Source organism: Puma concolor, chromosome E1 (assembly GCF_028749965.1).
Source record: "Puma concolor isolate L17-30 chromosome E1, mPumCon1.1.hap2, whole genome shotgun sequence".
Lineage (NCBI taxonomy): Eukaryota > Metazoa > Chordata > Mammalia > Carnivora > Felidae > Puma > Puma concolor.
The window spans coordinates 565,324-580,083 of record NC_141680.1 but is presented as its reverse complement, the minus strand read 5'-3'; the positions used below and the strand labels follow the sequence as shown (position 1 = coordinate 580,083).

At 46.9% G+C, this 14,760-nt stretch overlaps 1 protein-coding gene across 4 annotated transcripts in view; it reads left to right on the top strand.

Moving 5' to 3' along the window:
• The window catches only part of ZZEF1 (zinc finger ZZ-type and EF-hand domain containing 1), a 104,859-nt gene that overhangs the window by 15,286 nt on the left and 74,813 nt on the right, over positions 1-14,760 (top strand). For all 4 annotated transcript variants that reach the window (XM_086685617.1, XM_086685616.1, XM_025920364.2 and 1 more), the window contains exons 2-7: positions 2,098-2,242; positions 5,523-5,717; positions 7,506-7,677; positions 8,518-8,717; positions 10,095-10,305; positions 14,480-14,596. In XM_086685617.1, the coding sequence (XP_086541743.1) occupies positions 2,098-2,242; positions 5,523-5,717; positions 7,506-7,677; positions 8,518-8,717; positions 10,095-10,305; positions 14,480-14,596 (1,040 nt within the window). The remainder of the gene's footprint in view (positions 1-2,097; positions 2,243-5,522; positions 5,718-7,505; positions 7,678-8,517; positions 8,718-10,094; positions 10,306-14,479; positions 14,597-14,760) is intronic.

Below are 14,760 nucleotides of genomic sequence, written 5' to 3'. Positions count from 1 at the left end.
CAGCTACCAACTCAAGGCCAATTTTATTTACTCTAAACTCCACCTGCTTCTCCTCCAAATTATTTTGAAGCAAATCTTTCCCGCCACAAATATTTCATTGGTTAATCTTTCATTATGTATCTTTAAAAGGTAAGAACTCTGGAAAAAAACACACAATCTCACTGTCACGCTTTTCCCTTAAAAAGAAACCCACGGTGATTCCTTAAGATCGGCGTCTATCCAGTCTGCTTTAACTGCTTTCTGAAACAGACCTCCCACGGGTTTCCCTCCACCTTCGGCAGCACCCACTGCTGCTGGGTCCTAAGAAGGCTTTGGGCCCCTCAGCGCGAAGCAGCCTGTGTCTCCGCTTGCCCGCTCCCGGCTCAGGGGCCTCTTTCTTGCAGACAGTGGTGTTCACTAGGCGTCTGTTTGTTTCTCAGCTTCCACAGTTTTGTTGCTATTGCATCATATGATATTTGCCTCTGTCTTTGTGCTTTAGGAAAACATCCCTGTGTAATGTTGTCTTGGTGGGATTTCGGGAGGAGGCGGAGGTAAATGCCTTTGTTGGGACACTCGTGATGGCTGCTTGTGGTTTGCTCGGAAGCCTTGAGGCCTGGGCCTTCCTTCCCGGAGGCCCTCAGCCGTCTTTATACCCCACGGGCAACCGACGAGTCCGTCTTCGTGAGGAGCTTTTCCCTCTGACTTTTATCTCACGACCTTAATCCTCGCTGACCCTTCTTGTGACAGCCCGTTGCAGGCACCTGTTCTGCACCCTGAAGACCATGGTCCTGCATCCGTCCTCACAGGCAGTGTCTTCTGTCCATCATGGTCTCTTTCCTCTCAACCCTTCCATTCCTTTCCCTTTTGGGGTGGAGCTTCCATAGTAAGCTATGGGTCTAATCAGAAAAGAAAAAGGTATTTTCTTCTTTTGAACATTGTTTCTTCATTACTGTAGTCTTTGATCCTGTTAACTTTTTGGATAATCTGGCGAGGTTGAGGAAAGGCCAAGAGAATGCGGCAGCTTTCTCTCACACTTTGCTCTGAACTGTCCCCCGTCCTGCACTGAATGCCCATGGTTTTAGACATGAACACTGGGATTTGTTACGTTCCTGTTAAACCCTGCATCGTTTAGAGGTCCGTGACAGCAGTGGGTACTTGTATCAGTCATGAAACCTCAGTGGGAAATCTCCACATTTCCTGACGGAGGGAAATAAGGAAAAGGCAGGAGTTTGAAGGAAGGGAGAGAATGACCTAGAAAAGAAGGTGGGGAGACTCTCAAAGTATTTCATGGTGAGGGATGTCTGTGCGTGAGTGTATCGTCAGGAAGAGAGAAGCCACTAATGCGGCAGAGATTGAGTTCTGGGGAGCTGGGACAGTCGCTAGGTGAGGGGAGTCCTGTAGAATGTGAGAGGGAATGGTGTCAGGGACACAGAGGGAATGACAGTGCAGGTTAGAAAGGAGAAGGAGACACTTTGCACTCTGATATGCTTTCACTGTGTTGGACTCTGTTCAAATGTTACTTAATCCAGACAGCAGCCTGTGAGTTTGGTAATATTTGCTGCATTTTTCAGATCAAGGAGGTAAGGCTTTTGGAGATAAAGGAATGTGTGGACAGTCACATAGCTGGTTAGTGACAGAGCAGGGTTCAGACCAAATCCCACATTGTACCCAGTTCCCCAGATGGCCCAACAAGGGCAGGGAGCAAGTGAGAATACGGTTAAAGGTTAGTGAAAACAGGGCTGTGGAGTTGATAAATCAAGTTGGGTCTTGCGTCCAAAGAGTGTTTGAAAGGAAAAGCCCAGCTAACCCAAGGTGTTGCTCTAAGCCAAGTCTCTGATTCTAGCTTTGTGTTTGGCACTTTGTAACCAGTTGGAAAATGTTGCACAGGTTGCTTTCTGCAATTGTTTGGGAAAAGGGGGTTAATCCCATGAAAAAGATGAGAGGGTAACCTTGTGTGTGCACGTAGTATACTTCTATACATGGTGCCTTACTATCCCGAATTTATTTGGTCTTTGAATGATGTCAGTGGACTCTTCCTGCAACCACAACAGTGTCACCAGCGGCAAAGTATCCATGATTTGGAACAGACGTGATTTTATTGTATCTCTTGTGTTGTAGGCCTTTGCCCAGTTTGACGCCGAGGGTGATGGTACAGTGGATGCCGAGAACATGCTGGAGGCCCTCAAGAACTCCAGTGGGGCTAACCTCCAGGGGGAGCTAGGCCACATCATCAGGCAACTGCAGGCCTGCTCCCTGGTCCCAGGTAAGGCTGTCATCTGAGTGCTGAAGGCCGGAGGGTGCTTTTGCTGTCCTGTGGGTTGTCATGAGGCAGGCTGAGGGTGCCATGGAATAAACGTGCTTTTCCAGTCGTGTCTGTTAAGCCCACGGTTGGAGTCCGTGTTCTGTGTAATCATCCCTCTGGGTCCCCAGTACAGCGATGCTTGAGCAGATCTGCCGTTTTTAGGAACTTTTGTCGTGAGCCTGCCTTCCTTAGTGGGTATCTATTTCACTCTCTCCAGAAGCCGTCCCTGGCCCCAGGTGTGTGTTCTTGGTGTCCTGCCTTTGTCTTTGCCTCATGTCAGCGCTGTGATTAATTAATTAATCCTTCATTTATCCGTAAATGTCTGTCTTTATTCTTATACTCTGAGCTCCGTGAGGACAGGGACCTTTTATTTCTGCTGTGTCCTCACATTTAACGTATCTTTGGTAGATGGTAGGTGCCCAGTGTTTTTGTTTTTGAAAGCTACCACTCTGAAATTTAAGTAGTAATAAAAACAGCATGAAAGTAAGCAATACTTCTTCTAGACTGTCCCTCGGAAAAAACTTTGTGTTTTTGTGTGGTTTCTTCTAGGGACTCCGAAGACAGAATCAAAATTAGGTTACCCTCTTTTTTCTTCAGTGAGAAAACAGTTGAGTTGCAAAGGAATAAAACTTTGCTTATCACCCTTGTACCCTCAGCTTGTCTCAGAACTTTTCCTACTCTGTGCTCTCGGTGTCCTAACATGTAGCGCAGAGCCTGGCGGGAGCAGCGGTGGAGGCAGGTAGACTTGATAGACGCACCGATGTAAATGGGATTGCCCTTGACCTCTCTGACTTACCGCGGAGGGCGTGCTGAGCTGGGAAAGGACGATGTGTGTATATTGATGAAGAATGCAGCTTTCCGTTCTTCCTCAAGTTGTCTTCAGTTGTGTAATCTTGGATTTTAAAAAATGTTTATTTTTGAGAGAGAGAGAGTGAGAGAGTATGAGCAGGGGAGGGGCAGAGAGAGGGGGAGAGAGAGTCCCAAGAAGGCTCCACGCCGTCAGTGCGGAGCCCGACATGGGCTCAGTCTCATGAACCGGAATTCATGACCTGAGCTGAAATCAAGAGTCGGACACTTAACCCCCTGAGCCACCCACGCGCCCCTAATTGTGTCATCTTTATAGCGTCGGAGGTAGTCCACACATGTTAACTTCTTTCCTGCTCTCAGGGCAGTTAAAAGTGCGCTTTGAATTACGCTTCGCTAAGTCGTATCTCGGCATTTCCGTATCACTGCCACGCGTGCGTTACCAGCACCGGTAACATCGGGAGCTGTATGTGGACGCCTCAAGCAGATGTTGGGGAGGGGAGGAAGGGGCGAAGACCAGGGAACCCACCTGAAATAATACTCAGTGCACCGTTGTTCTGGGAGACTGGGGGAGGGGAGATAGAATTAGAAAGACTCGGGGCTCGGAGCCCAACGTGCTTACGTGGCAGGGTGGTGACTAGGACTTTTTACTCAAAATTTTCTATCAACCTCCAGTGTACAAAAACTATTTTCTCACAGTGTTAGGACAAACCCTGGTAAGCTGGACTCACCTGTTGTGGGATTTGTTCCTTGTCGCTCTTTCTGACCAAGATCGGAACTTGTCCCTTTCACATCTCACTGTGCTGGTGCTAAGCGTTTGCCACGTCCGCTGCCTGTTTCCGCGTGTCGAAGAATGTCCCCATTGCCAGAGTCTGTCTGCCTTTTCACGCGGGTGCTGAGCATGTGGGTGTGGCATCAGCAGTGTCATCACGTGAGGGTGGTGCTGCCGTGGAGTCTGCCCAGGGAACAAACACTGTACAAGGAGGGCAGGGGTGGCACGGACTGGTGAGTCTTGGGAAATGGAGCCCGTGTCTCCAGGGTTTGTGTGGAGGGCGTAGTGAAAATCGGCCACTTCCAGCACATAAATTCTCGTCAGTCTCGTGTTTTCTCTTAAAAATTAATGCAGAGTTTCATTCCTGAATGTAACCTGTTTGTTTGTTTACTTTATTATTTTTTTTAAATTTTTTAAATGTTTATTTATTTTTGAGAGAGAGGCAGAGTGCGAGCGGGGGAGGGGCAGGGAGCGAGGGAGACACAGAATCCGAAGCAGGTTCCAGGCTCTGAGCCGTCAGCACAGAACCTGACGTGGGACTCGAACCCGTGAAAAGTCGGTCGCTTAACCGACTGAGCCCCCCAGGTGCCCCTAACCTGTTTGTTTTACACTTAAATAATTTCTGCTAAGACTTTTGGGGTCTTGCGCTCGGTGCTGCATACATGGGGTGTTCAGTTTGTGCAAGTTCATCAGTCAGTACACTTGTAACATAGGTACTTTTTGTCATGTCCAGTTATGATTCATTGGAAAGTAAAAAGAAAAGAATTTTCCCCCAAACCCACGAGTGTATCTGAGCTCTGGGAAGAGGTGCCGTGTTTATCCTCTCTCCACTTATTACTGGGTTATGGGCACCTGTGTTCACTGTAGGTTATGCGGAGCCATGGGAGGATGTTAAACAGGGGTAGACATTGTGTGTTTTGTGTGTTCGTACGATTGCTTGGGTTAATGCCAGACAGAGGACGGCTGGGAGAGCCGCTCGGGAAACGTGGGTGGGTCAGCACGAATGGGAGATTTTGAGGCCAGAGGGATGGACGGAGTGGGCAGACTCCAGGGAGCTGCACTGGAGAGAGCACTGGAGTGGGGGCCAGAGCCTGCACGCCGTGAGATGCCACCGGGAATCGTGGTCAGGGTGGTGGCTGCACCGTCGTCATCGTGGTGTCCTGTAGTTTCGTATAAAAAGTTACTCTTTTACTCACAGAGACGATAAACTTTATCCTGAGCCCACGTTCTGTCTATACAACACGTTTAAGAACTTCTGGTTAGTATTTCGGTGTTTATACCTTTTTAAAGTTTGGATTGAAACACAATCATTATTCAGAGTCTTCTAAAATTTTATTAAACGAAAGGAATTTTTTTTTTATTTTATTTTTGAGTGATCTCTACACCCAACACGGGGCTGGAACTCACAATCCTGAGGTGAAGAGGCACGTGCTCCACCCCCTGAGCCGGCCAGGCGTCCCATGAAATTAATTTTTAAGTTGAGATTACCACTGGTTCATTTCTTAAAAGTTGCTTAGATTTTTAAATGATCAAAACTTAGAGTATCAGTAAAGACCCATAATGGCTGCTTTTCACTCAGCCAGTTGAGGTAGGCCACCGGCGGGGGTGTGGGAACACTGTTGTGGCGCACTCCTGAATCACCCAAACTGGGTTTTGTCTGCCTAGGTTTTATAGACATATTTTCAGAGTCCAAGGAGGGCCTGGGTGTTCACGCGTCCCTGATCCTGCGTTTCCTGCATCGCAACCGGCTCTCCGGCATGGCCGTCCCCTGCCCCATGTTGGACCACTGCAATAACATGTGCTCCATGAGGGTTTCGGTTCTGAAGGAGTCCCTGGACCAGCTGGTACAGAAGGAGAAGGGTACGTGCACGTGTGTGGTGGGGGCTGTGGGACCGCGTTCTGTCGTCATTTCTTCCAGATGCGCTGTGAGCAGACCCTCCTCCCTGCCTTCTCTTCCGAAAACTAGAACAGCAGCCAGTCTGTAGCATAAGAATGTGGTCTGCTGGCTTTCTCTGTCTCTCCCCTCCCTCCCTCCCTCCCTTCCTTCCTTCCTTCTTAGCACAACTGGCTTCTCATTCATGTCTCTGTTCAGATGTGACCTCGGGGAAGGCTTTCCTCATTACCCCATCTAATTTAATGCCCCCCGACCCGTACCATTCTCCACCTTCTAGTCACCGTCACCTTTGTAGGTTTAATGGTCTAAGTGGCACTTACTACCTGAAGCTGCAGCGTTATTATTTCTTTGCATTTTGTCTGCCTCATTTGTGTCATTATCCTTAACACCGGGCACTGTGCCTGCCACATGGTAGATACTCTGAGTAGTAGTTGAATACATGCGGAAGGCCACCCCGGACTCCCTCCATGACACCGGCAGTTTGACAGTGTGGACAGACAGGTCCGTGGAACACGATAGAGTCAGGAAGTAGACCCAAGTACGTGTGGGAATATGGTACCAGGTACAGTCAGCATTGCTTTGTACAAAGTAGAGAGGCGAATCGGTCAACAAGCGGGGTCAGGGCAACTGGCCTGCCATTGGGAGAAGTAAATAAAGCTAGATTCTCATCCATTCCATTCACTGAAACAAATTTCAGGTAGATCAAACAGTTCAGCTGTAAAGAAACCGTAAAGTGCTAGAGGCAAGTAGTCCTGCTCTGTACAAATGCTTGACATGGGACACCTTGCTAAGCAAGATGTGAAACTCAAACTACAAAAGAAGAGATTAATAAATTAGACTTTATGCAGATTTAAAGTTCTGTACAGCAGAAAATATAAGCAGAGTCGAAAGACGAATGATATTCAGGGAATAAAAACGTATTTTGTAACGCATCGTGACAGACTTAATCTTTTACTGGCTCTGACCTTGGGCGGTTACTTAACTCTCTGTGCCTTAGATTCCTCATTGCTAAACTGAATTAGAACATAGACAATGTATAGAAAAGTGGCTCACAGGGGGGCGCCTGGGTGGCGCAGTCGGTTAAGCGTCCGACTTCAGCCAGGTCACGATCTCGTGGTCCGTGAGTTCGAGCCCCGCGTCGGGCTCTGGGCTGATGGCTCGGAGCCTGGAGCCTGTTTGCGATTCTGTGTCTCCCTCTCTCTCTGCCCCTCCCCCATTCATGCTCTGTCTCTCTCTGTCCCAAAAATAAATAAACATTGAAAAAATAAATAAATAAATAAATAAAAAAAAAGAAAAGTGGCTCACAGGGAACACTCAGTAAACATCACCTGTTCTGTGCGTGTGCATGCGCGTGCATGCGGGCATGTATATAACATACAAACTGGTGAGAAGACTTGTGCCCCACAGAAAATAGTTGAGGGGAGGACCAGGCCTCACTCAGAAACACAAGTGGCTTACAAATGAGTGGGTTAAAAAATCTCACACACAATTAAGGAAACGTGAGTTCAGACTGTAAGGTTCCATTTTCCGCCCTCAGCGTGGTTCTGCTCATGTCTCTGGGGCTGCACTGCAGTGGCTCACGGAGCAGTGTGGCCAATTTCTGCTTTTATATTGGTTCTTCGGAAGAAGATTTTAAGGAACGCTTATTTTTCGAGGACCGAGGTACTAAGCATATTTGTGTTAGGTATTTTAAATGACCCTTTTTTCCCTTTGTGAAAGAGATGTCATGTGATGGAATCTGATTTTCCCTGCAGAGAGCCCTGGAGACCTAACTAGGAGCCCTGAGATGGATAAACTCAAGTCGGTGGCGAAGTGCTACGCTTACATAGAAACGTCCTCCAACCCTGCGGACATCGACAAGATGACAAATGGAGACACGGCGTCATACTGGCAGTCGGACGGCAGTGCCCGCTCACACTGGATCCGGTGGGTGGCGCCACACCACCTGCTGGGCGACCCGTGTGCCCATCTCATCAGTGCGCTCAAAATTACCTTCCATGCCATAAGAATCAAGTACAGGGGCTCCTGTAAAATGATGCTGCCGGGCTCATCTGTCCGTAAACACGGATAATCCCTTTACGTGGAATTTTGGGGGAGAAAATAGTATTTGACTAATATCTTGTGATACTGATTTCAGATCTTTTTCGCTAGTTTCTCAGGAAAACTAGTATCACAAGGGGCAAGTACTTAGATGCGCTTTTACATTTTAAGATCCTCTCTGTGCATTTAATAAACCCGTATGCACCTATCTTGCCGCTGAGGAAGTGAGGGGATGGGATGAGCAGGAGCCCGGGGGTGGAATTGATGACTATCAGCTGGGACGCTTCTGGTTCTCAAGTTTCTCCTGTCTCTTCAGAGGACGGGCTCCTTTCAGTTGGTGGAATAGAAATAATCGTCTTGTTTTCTCATAGGGAGTATATGTGACCTTTAGCCGTCTGACTTACAGCCGAGGGAGTATATTCAGTTCTTTGGATGCAGTTTAGAATTTGTTTGTCAGGTAAAGCGATGTTTTTTAGGATGTTCGTATTGTACTTTCCTGCCTGTATTAGTAGCTTAAGAGGAAACGTAAGATTAATCTTGACCCGAAAGGAATTTTTGAGATGAGAGGCCATAAGGACTTTGAAACTAATAGCGTTTCAAGTTGGTTGCTTTTAGGACAGTGAGTCTTTGGTGACATCAAAGACCAGGTCTTGGAGATGGGACTTGTGAATGCTGCCGCTTCTGACCTGTGTAAACATTTGCAGTTTCTGCTCCCGTGTTTTCCAGCTTAAAAATGAAGCCAGATGTTGTGCTTAGACACTTGTCCATCGCAGTGGCTGCCACAGACCAGAGCTACATGCCGCAGCAGGTGACCGTGGCTGTGGGGAGGAGTGTCGGTGAGCTCCAGGATGTCCGCGACGTGCACATCCCCAGCAATGTCACCGGCTACGTGACGCTGCTGGAAAATGCCAACATCAGCCAGCTCTGTGAGTCAGCCAGGGTGCACCTTGCCCTTCTAATTAAGGGGTTTGGGGTGGAGGGAAGAAGGAGTATTTTTTAGCGGGAAGACTTCTAAAGACTTCTAAAGAAACCGTTAGATTCTCTCTGTAGGTTTGATTAGCTACTCGTGATGCGCATGAGAGTCACATTATTTCATCTATTTGGTGTTTTTAAAAGTTATAGAAGCCTTTTTTTAATTAGAAATATTCTTGTTTCCTTACTGTAAAACTACAAAATATAAGCAAAAATTACTCAAAATCCCACCACCCAGGGATAATCACTGTGAATGTGTTAGTGTGAACCTTCCAGATCTTTTCTTGTGTGTGTGTGCATGTGCGCGCGTGTGTGTGTATAAACGTGTGTACACATGCGCACACACACGCCTTTTAAAAATAAAACCTAGGGCTGTGGGTGCGTGTTTACAGAAATGGTGAGCGATATGCTTTCCACGCTGGTTTGTAATTCTTTAGCGCGTTGTCCTACCGCGTGTTTTTGCACACCTTTATTTAGCGTTGTAAGAATTTGCCTTAGTTTTAACCAGCTCTTTATTCTTGGACATTTAGGTTGTTTCCATTTTTATAATATTATAACCTTGCGTCACACCTAGCATTTTGGAAATAATCACAATTCTGTGATTTCTTTCCAGGCTTTTTTCATTCAGGGAGCCGGAATGCTTCATGCTTTGTCTCATTTCTTCTAATGCTCTCCTGGGCCAAAAGAAGTGTTCTTACTTTGCTCAAAGGAACTGAGGCCTAGGGAGGTAGAGTCTTTGTGTCTTGCCCGTAGGCAGAGCGGTAGTTCAGCTCCTGGAGTAGACGCTTCCTGTCTCACTGTGCTGGGCTTTTCTCTAAGTTGTGTCCCTTTTAACTTCTCACCTCCTCCTCTCCAACCCAAATAAGAAATTGTGACACCTCTTAAAAGTGAGTCACGCCTGCGTCCCCTGTTTGGACTTGATTATCAGAAACAAATTCTCACAACTGTGAGCAAGCTCCTGTTTTTAACTCAATCGAAATTTCAGAACCCTAGCTGTAGAAGTTTTCTTACCGTGGATTTAGTCAGGACTTAAAAAACGATCTTTGTGTTAGTTTTCAAGACACGTAAATTTCTAAGAAACTTTGCAATGGAAACATTTTAAACCGCCCTTAAATTTACCCATTGTTCTTATGACTCCTTAATTTGGTTGATGCTTTTTTGACAAGTTTATTGTTTGCTAGCTGCATTGTACACATTATTTCTGGTATCAGAGTTATTTCAGAATTTTCTTTTCAAAATGTGAATTGCTATTTTGCTTTTAGTTGGGAGCTTAGCATTTGCTGAACTAAAGAACTTAATCCAATACTGAATTTGTTGTTTGCGCTTGACAGATGTCCAGATTAACATAAAACGTTGTCTTAGCGATGGATGTGACACTAGAATTCATGGTCTGAGGGCTGTTGGCTTTCAGAGAGTTAAGAAGTCTGGGGTCTCAGTCTCAGATGCTTCTGCAATCTGGTACTGGTCTCTGCTGACATCTCTGGTGACGGCGTCCATGGAGACAAACCCCGCCTTCGTCCAGACCGTGCTGCACAATACTCAGTAAGTCACCCCCTCTGCTTTCCAACCCTCCGTGGCCCCTGTCGTCCCCTCCCCCTGCAGAGCATGGCACTTAGCAGCCCTCAGTCACTGAGACTCAGCGTCTCCGCCTCGGGTGCCCCGGTGTTTCCTGTTGGTGCTGTCGGCTCCCGGCTTGCTCCTTGTTAGGGGCAGTTGGTCACACTTATGTAGCGCTTGAGATCAGATAAGCTCCTTCAGGTGCTGTCTGTCATTTACCTCCTCGTACTGTGAAATGTACACGTAAAACTTCTCCCCAGGTGACAGGTGAGGACCCCGTGGCGTTCCCCAGGGCCCATCGCTGGGCAGGGATGTGTCAGGTAGGGTCTAGGCCTCTGGACTCCAGGTTGAGGGCTCTTTTCGCTCCTGATGGAAATCTGTTCAAGGGTGCTAAATGAATTCAGTTTGAAATGTAGAGCACCTTTGAAAATTAAAATGGAAAAAGTAAAGGTAAATTAAAATTGAATTAAAAGTTAAAATTAAACAATTAAAATTGAATCACATTTAAATTAAGAAAATTAAAAGTTAAAAAGTTAAAAAAAAAAAACCTGTGAGGGCACAAAGTCCCAGCGGTAACATACAAGGCAGAAAGTGGTGAGTGACGTGCAGCCTTAGGAGCAGTGAAGTGTCAGAGCCCTGCGTTTAAGTTCAGTGACTGATAATAAGAGACTGTTGGTAGATGTCCTCTCGATGTCTTTTGAGATTGTTGGTTATTGCTGTTAAATAAAACTGCTCAGCCAGTAACACTGCGGGCAGTGCCAGATGTGAAGGGCAGTATTTGGCCATACTCCTGTCTTGCTTCCTGTTTAAAGTTTTTTTTAGAAAAACGGTCTGTAACTTAGAGAAGGATTTCAAGTGCAATGCAAAGAACTTTTATTTCCTTCTGAGGTGTTGGAGAGAAATTTGCAAACCTGGTGCCCCATTGTCCCTAATACATTGGCGTGTATTTCCTGTGAATAAGAACACTGCGCTACAGCCATCAGGCCCAGGGGATTGACAGGCACTTACGGCACCGTCCTTTCGGGGCTTGTGAGTTGGCCCAGTAGTGTCCTGTGTGGCACAGCGATCCAGGCCAGAATCATACTTTATTTTGTTGCCACGTCTCTTCGGTCTCCATCAGAGTGGACCAGTTCCTCAGTCTTCCCTTGACTGTACGGCTTTGACACGTTTGAAAATTACAGGTCAGTTATTTGCAAGAGTGTCGTTCGGTTTTGGTTTATCTGATGTCTCATGATTAAGTGTAGGTGTTGTATCTTTAGCGGGAGCATCACAGAAGTGATGACGCGCTCTGGTTTCACCCCGTCAGCTGACACGCCACCTTAGATTGTCCGGTTACTGGTGCTGTTCAGGTCAACATCGATCCCTGGATGGAAGGGTGGTCTGTTAGATTTTTCCATTGTAAAGGGACTTTTTTTTTTTTTTTTCCTGGTAATTAGTATTTTGTGAGGAGATGCTCTGAGACAACATATCCCATTCCTCCTCAAACTTGGTATTGGTGTGGACGCGATGATTCTTAACGTTGTTCGCTGGGTTATAACTGATCACGGTGTTGATGTTTGGATTGGCCCAGGGTTGGCCTGTGGGAACTCCTTCAGTCTGGTTCATGGGTCCTTTGACATGTCTTCATTAACTTGGAACACTTCCTTACTTTCCAGAACAACAAAATACTCCAGGCCTGTCTTGAATGCTCCCTGCCTTAGTCCTGCAGTGAACCATTTTTTCTGCAGAGTCATCGTCCCTTTTAGTGGAGAATTTAGGAAGTGAACACGCAAGGGACGCCTGGGTGGCGCGGTCAGTTAAGCGCCCGACTCTCGATCTCGGCTCAGGTTGTCATCTCACAGTTTGTGGGTTCATCTGTGCTGATGGCGTGGAGCCTTCTGGGGATTCTGTCTCCGCCCCTCCCCCACTTGTGTGCACGCACACACGCGCACATTCTCTCTCAAAATAAATAAATAAATGTACAAAATTTTTAAAAAAGAGGGGCTCCTGGGTGGTTCAGTCGGTTGAGCATCCGACTTCGACTCAGGTCATGATCTCGTGGTGTGTGGGTTCGAGCCCCGCGTCAGGCTCTGCTCTGACAGCTCAGAACCTGGAGCCTGCTTCGGATTCTGTGTCTCCTCTCTCTGCCCCTCCCCTGCTTGCACTCTGCCTCTCTCTAAAATAAATAAACATCAAAAAAAAAATTTTTAAAGGAAAGAAAGAGAACACACTGGACTCATTGCAGGTGGGGTGTGACTTCTCTCCTCTGCCTCCGTGGGCCCCACTGGGAAATACGTGTTTGCACGGGAGTGACGTGCGCGTGTGTGTACATTGTGCACATTTACACGCATGCTCATTTCTCTGAGCTCCCTTCCGTGCTCACTTCTGACCCCGTGTACAGACGACCCCGCCTCTGGTTGTCGCCCTGTTTGTGCTTCCCTTATCTGATGCTGAGAAACCTGCCGCCCGTCCTCCCACGTGACCAGGCTCCCATCTCCTGCCCTCATCCGGACCCTGCCGTCACCCCACTTCCGCCCCAGCATCTTTTGCAAGGCCACTGCTGTGACCATCCCCACTCCAGAACCCCATTGTGGGCCACCGTGGTGCCTGTCCTCCTGCCCAAGCACAGCCCTGCTTTAGGGACTAAATTTTCAGGAAAGAGAAGAAGGGCTTTCTACCTAATTTTTGTGAAGATAAGCCAAGTGGTTGACAAGTGGAGATAATTTTGTTAAATTTAAATTCAAGTTAGTTAACATACTGTGTAGTACTGGTTTCAGGAGCAGAACCCGGTGATTCATCACTTCCATACAACACCCAGGGCTCATGCCAGCAAGTGCCCTCCTAATGCCCATCACCCATGTAGCCCCCCCTGCCCCCGCCATCAACCCTCAGCTTGTTCTCTGCAGTTAAGAGTCTCATGGTTTGCCTTCCTCTCTACTTTTATTTTTCCTTTCCTCCCCCTGTGTTCATCTGTTTTGTTTCTTAAATACCACATATAAGAGAAATCATGCGATATTTATCTTTCTCTGACTTACTGCACTTAGCATAATACACTCTGGTTCCACCCATGTTGTTGCAAATGGCAAGATTTCAAGGAATGGATATATGTAAAGCTTATATTTCTAAGAAGCTGTAATTATTAATCTGCAGTTACATTTCCACTCCTAATGTTTAAATGTCAGTGATCTAAAACTACTATAAAATTTTTTGGAAAAATCAATGAAAATCAATGAGGAAAAATAAAAAGTATCATGAAACAAAGTGTTTGCTTGCACTACATCCGCGTGTGTGACCTCGGTGGCCTCCTGCATTTGCAGCTCCGTGTAGAGAGAGGGCGAGAGCTGAGGGCACAGTGGGAGCTGACAGAATATTAGCTCTACCGTGCTGTCTCTATTTTGAAACGTAGAAATAAAGTTGTTTCGGAGATTCTCATTACTGCTGCCGTAAGATGATGGTCAGTTGCAGAATCTTGAGTTATTTTTTGCACACCTTCAAGTTGCACACCTAGCACGATTGCTGGTGCAGAGTAGGACCCAGTAGTTTTGGGTTGTATCGGTTTGTTGGGTAACTACTAGTTTGGAGGAGATAAAGCTTCGGAGGGGTTTCAGAAAGATAAATGTTAGTGGAGACAAGAAAAGAGAAACATTGAAGCAGGCATGAAGGTAGAAAGGCTAGAATAGCATATTTTAGGAACACGGGCAAGAATAGAAACGGTGATGGGTGCTGGTATGTTTAGGAGAAAAGAAAATTCGTGGCACGTCTTTAGATACCGTAGACCTAAGATCGGATGTATGAACTGAACCGTTTCCTGGGCCCCAAGCTGCTCTCCCTCCGGGGTCGGGTGTTCTACAAAGTCTGGGGTTTTTCTGGAGAGTACGTGTGCCTTTTGCCCACTCTGCGTAGGATGAGTACTTGATCCCAAAGAGTATGGAATGAGCCTTTGCAGAGGGCAAGGGAACTCTTGAAAGAAGAGCTAAACAAGAAAGAAACCCCACGGCAGGACCCGGCACCATGACTCCGGGGGAAGCAGATGTCACACTGGGTGTCAGGCTCTCCGTAGGAGCGCTGTTCGCTCAGGAGGGATCAATCCAAACGAGCTTCTAGGCGTTCAGTTTTTGTTTCGTGTTCGTGAACTAATGTGTCCGCCTGGCGTGTTCTGACCTCCACCTCCCACTTTCAGGAAGGCGCTGCAGCACATGCCTCCACTTTCCCTCTCACCAGGATCCACGGATTTCTCGACTTTCCTGTCTCCCAACGTTCTTGAAGAAGTGGACAGCTTCCTCATAAGAATAACGAGGTAAAATCAGGGTTGATGAGGTGGGGCTTATAGGGCGTAGAGGGCATCTGTGCTTGTTAAGTCTTCCTTTAAAAAACTGTTTTTATCTTTCATGGATTACCACTAAAAACAGCTCATAGTTCACGATTGAAGAAGAAATGACGCATTCACCCGTGTAAACTCCA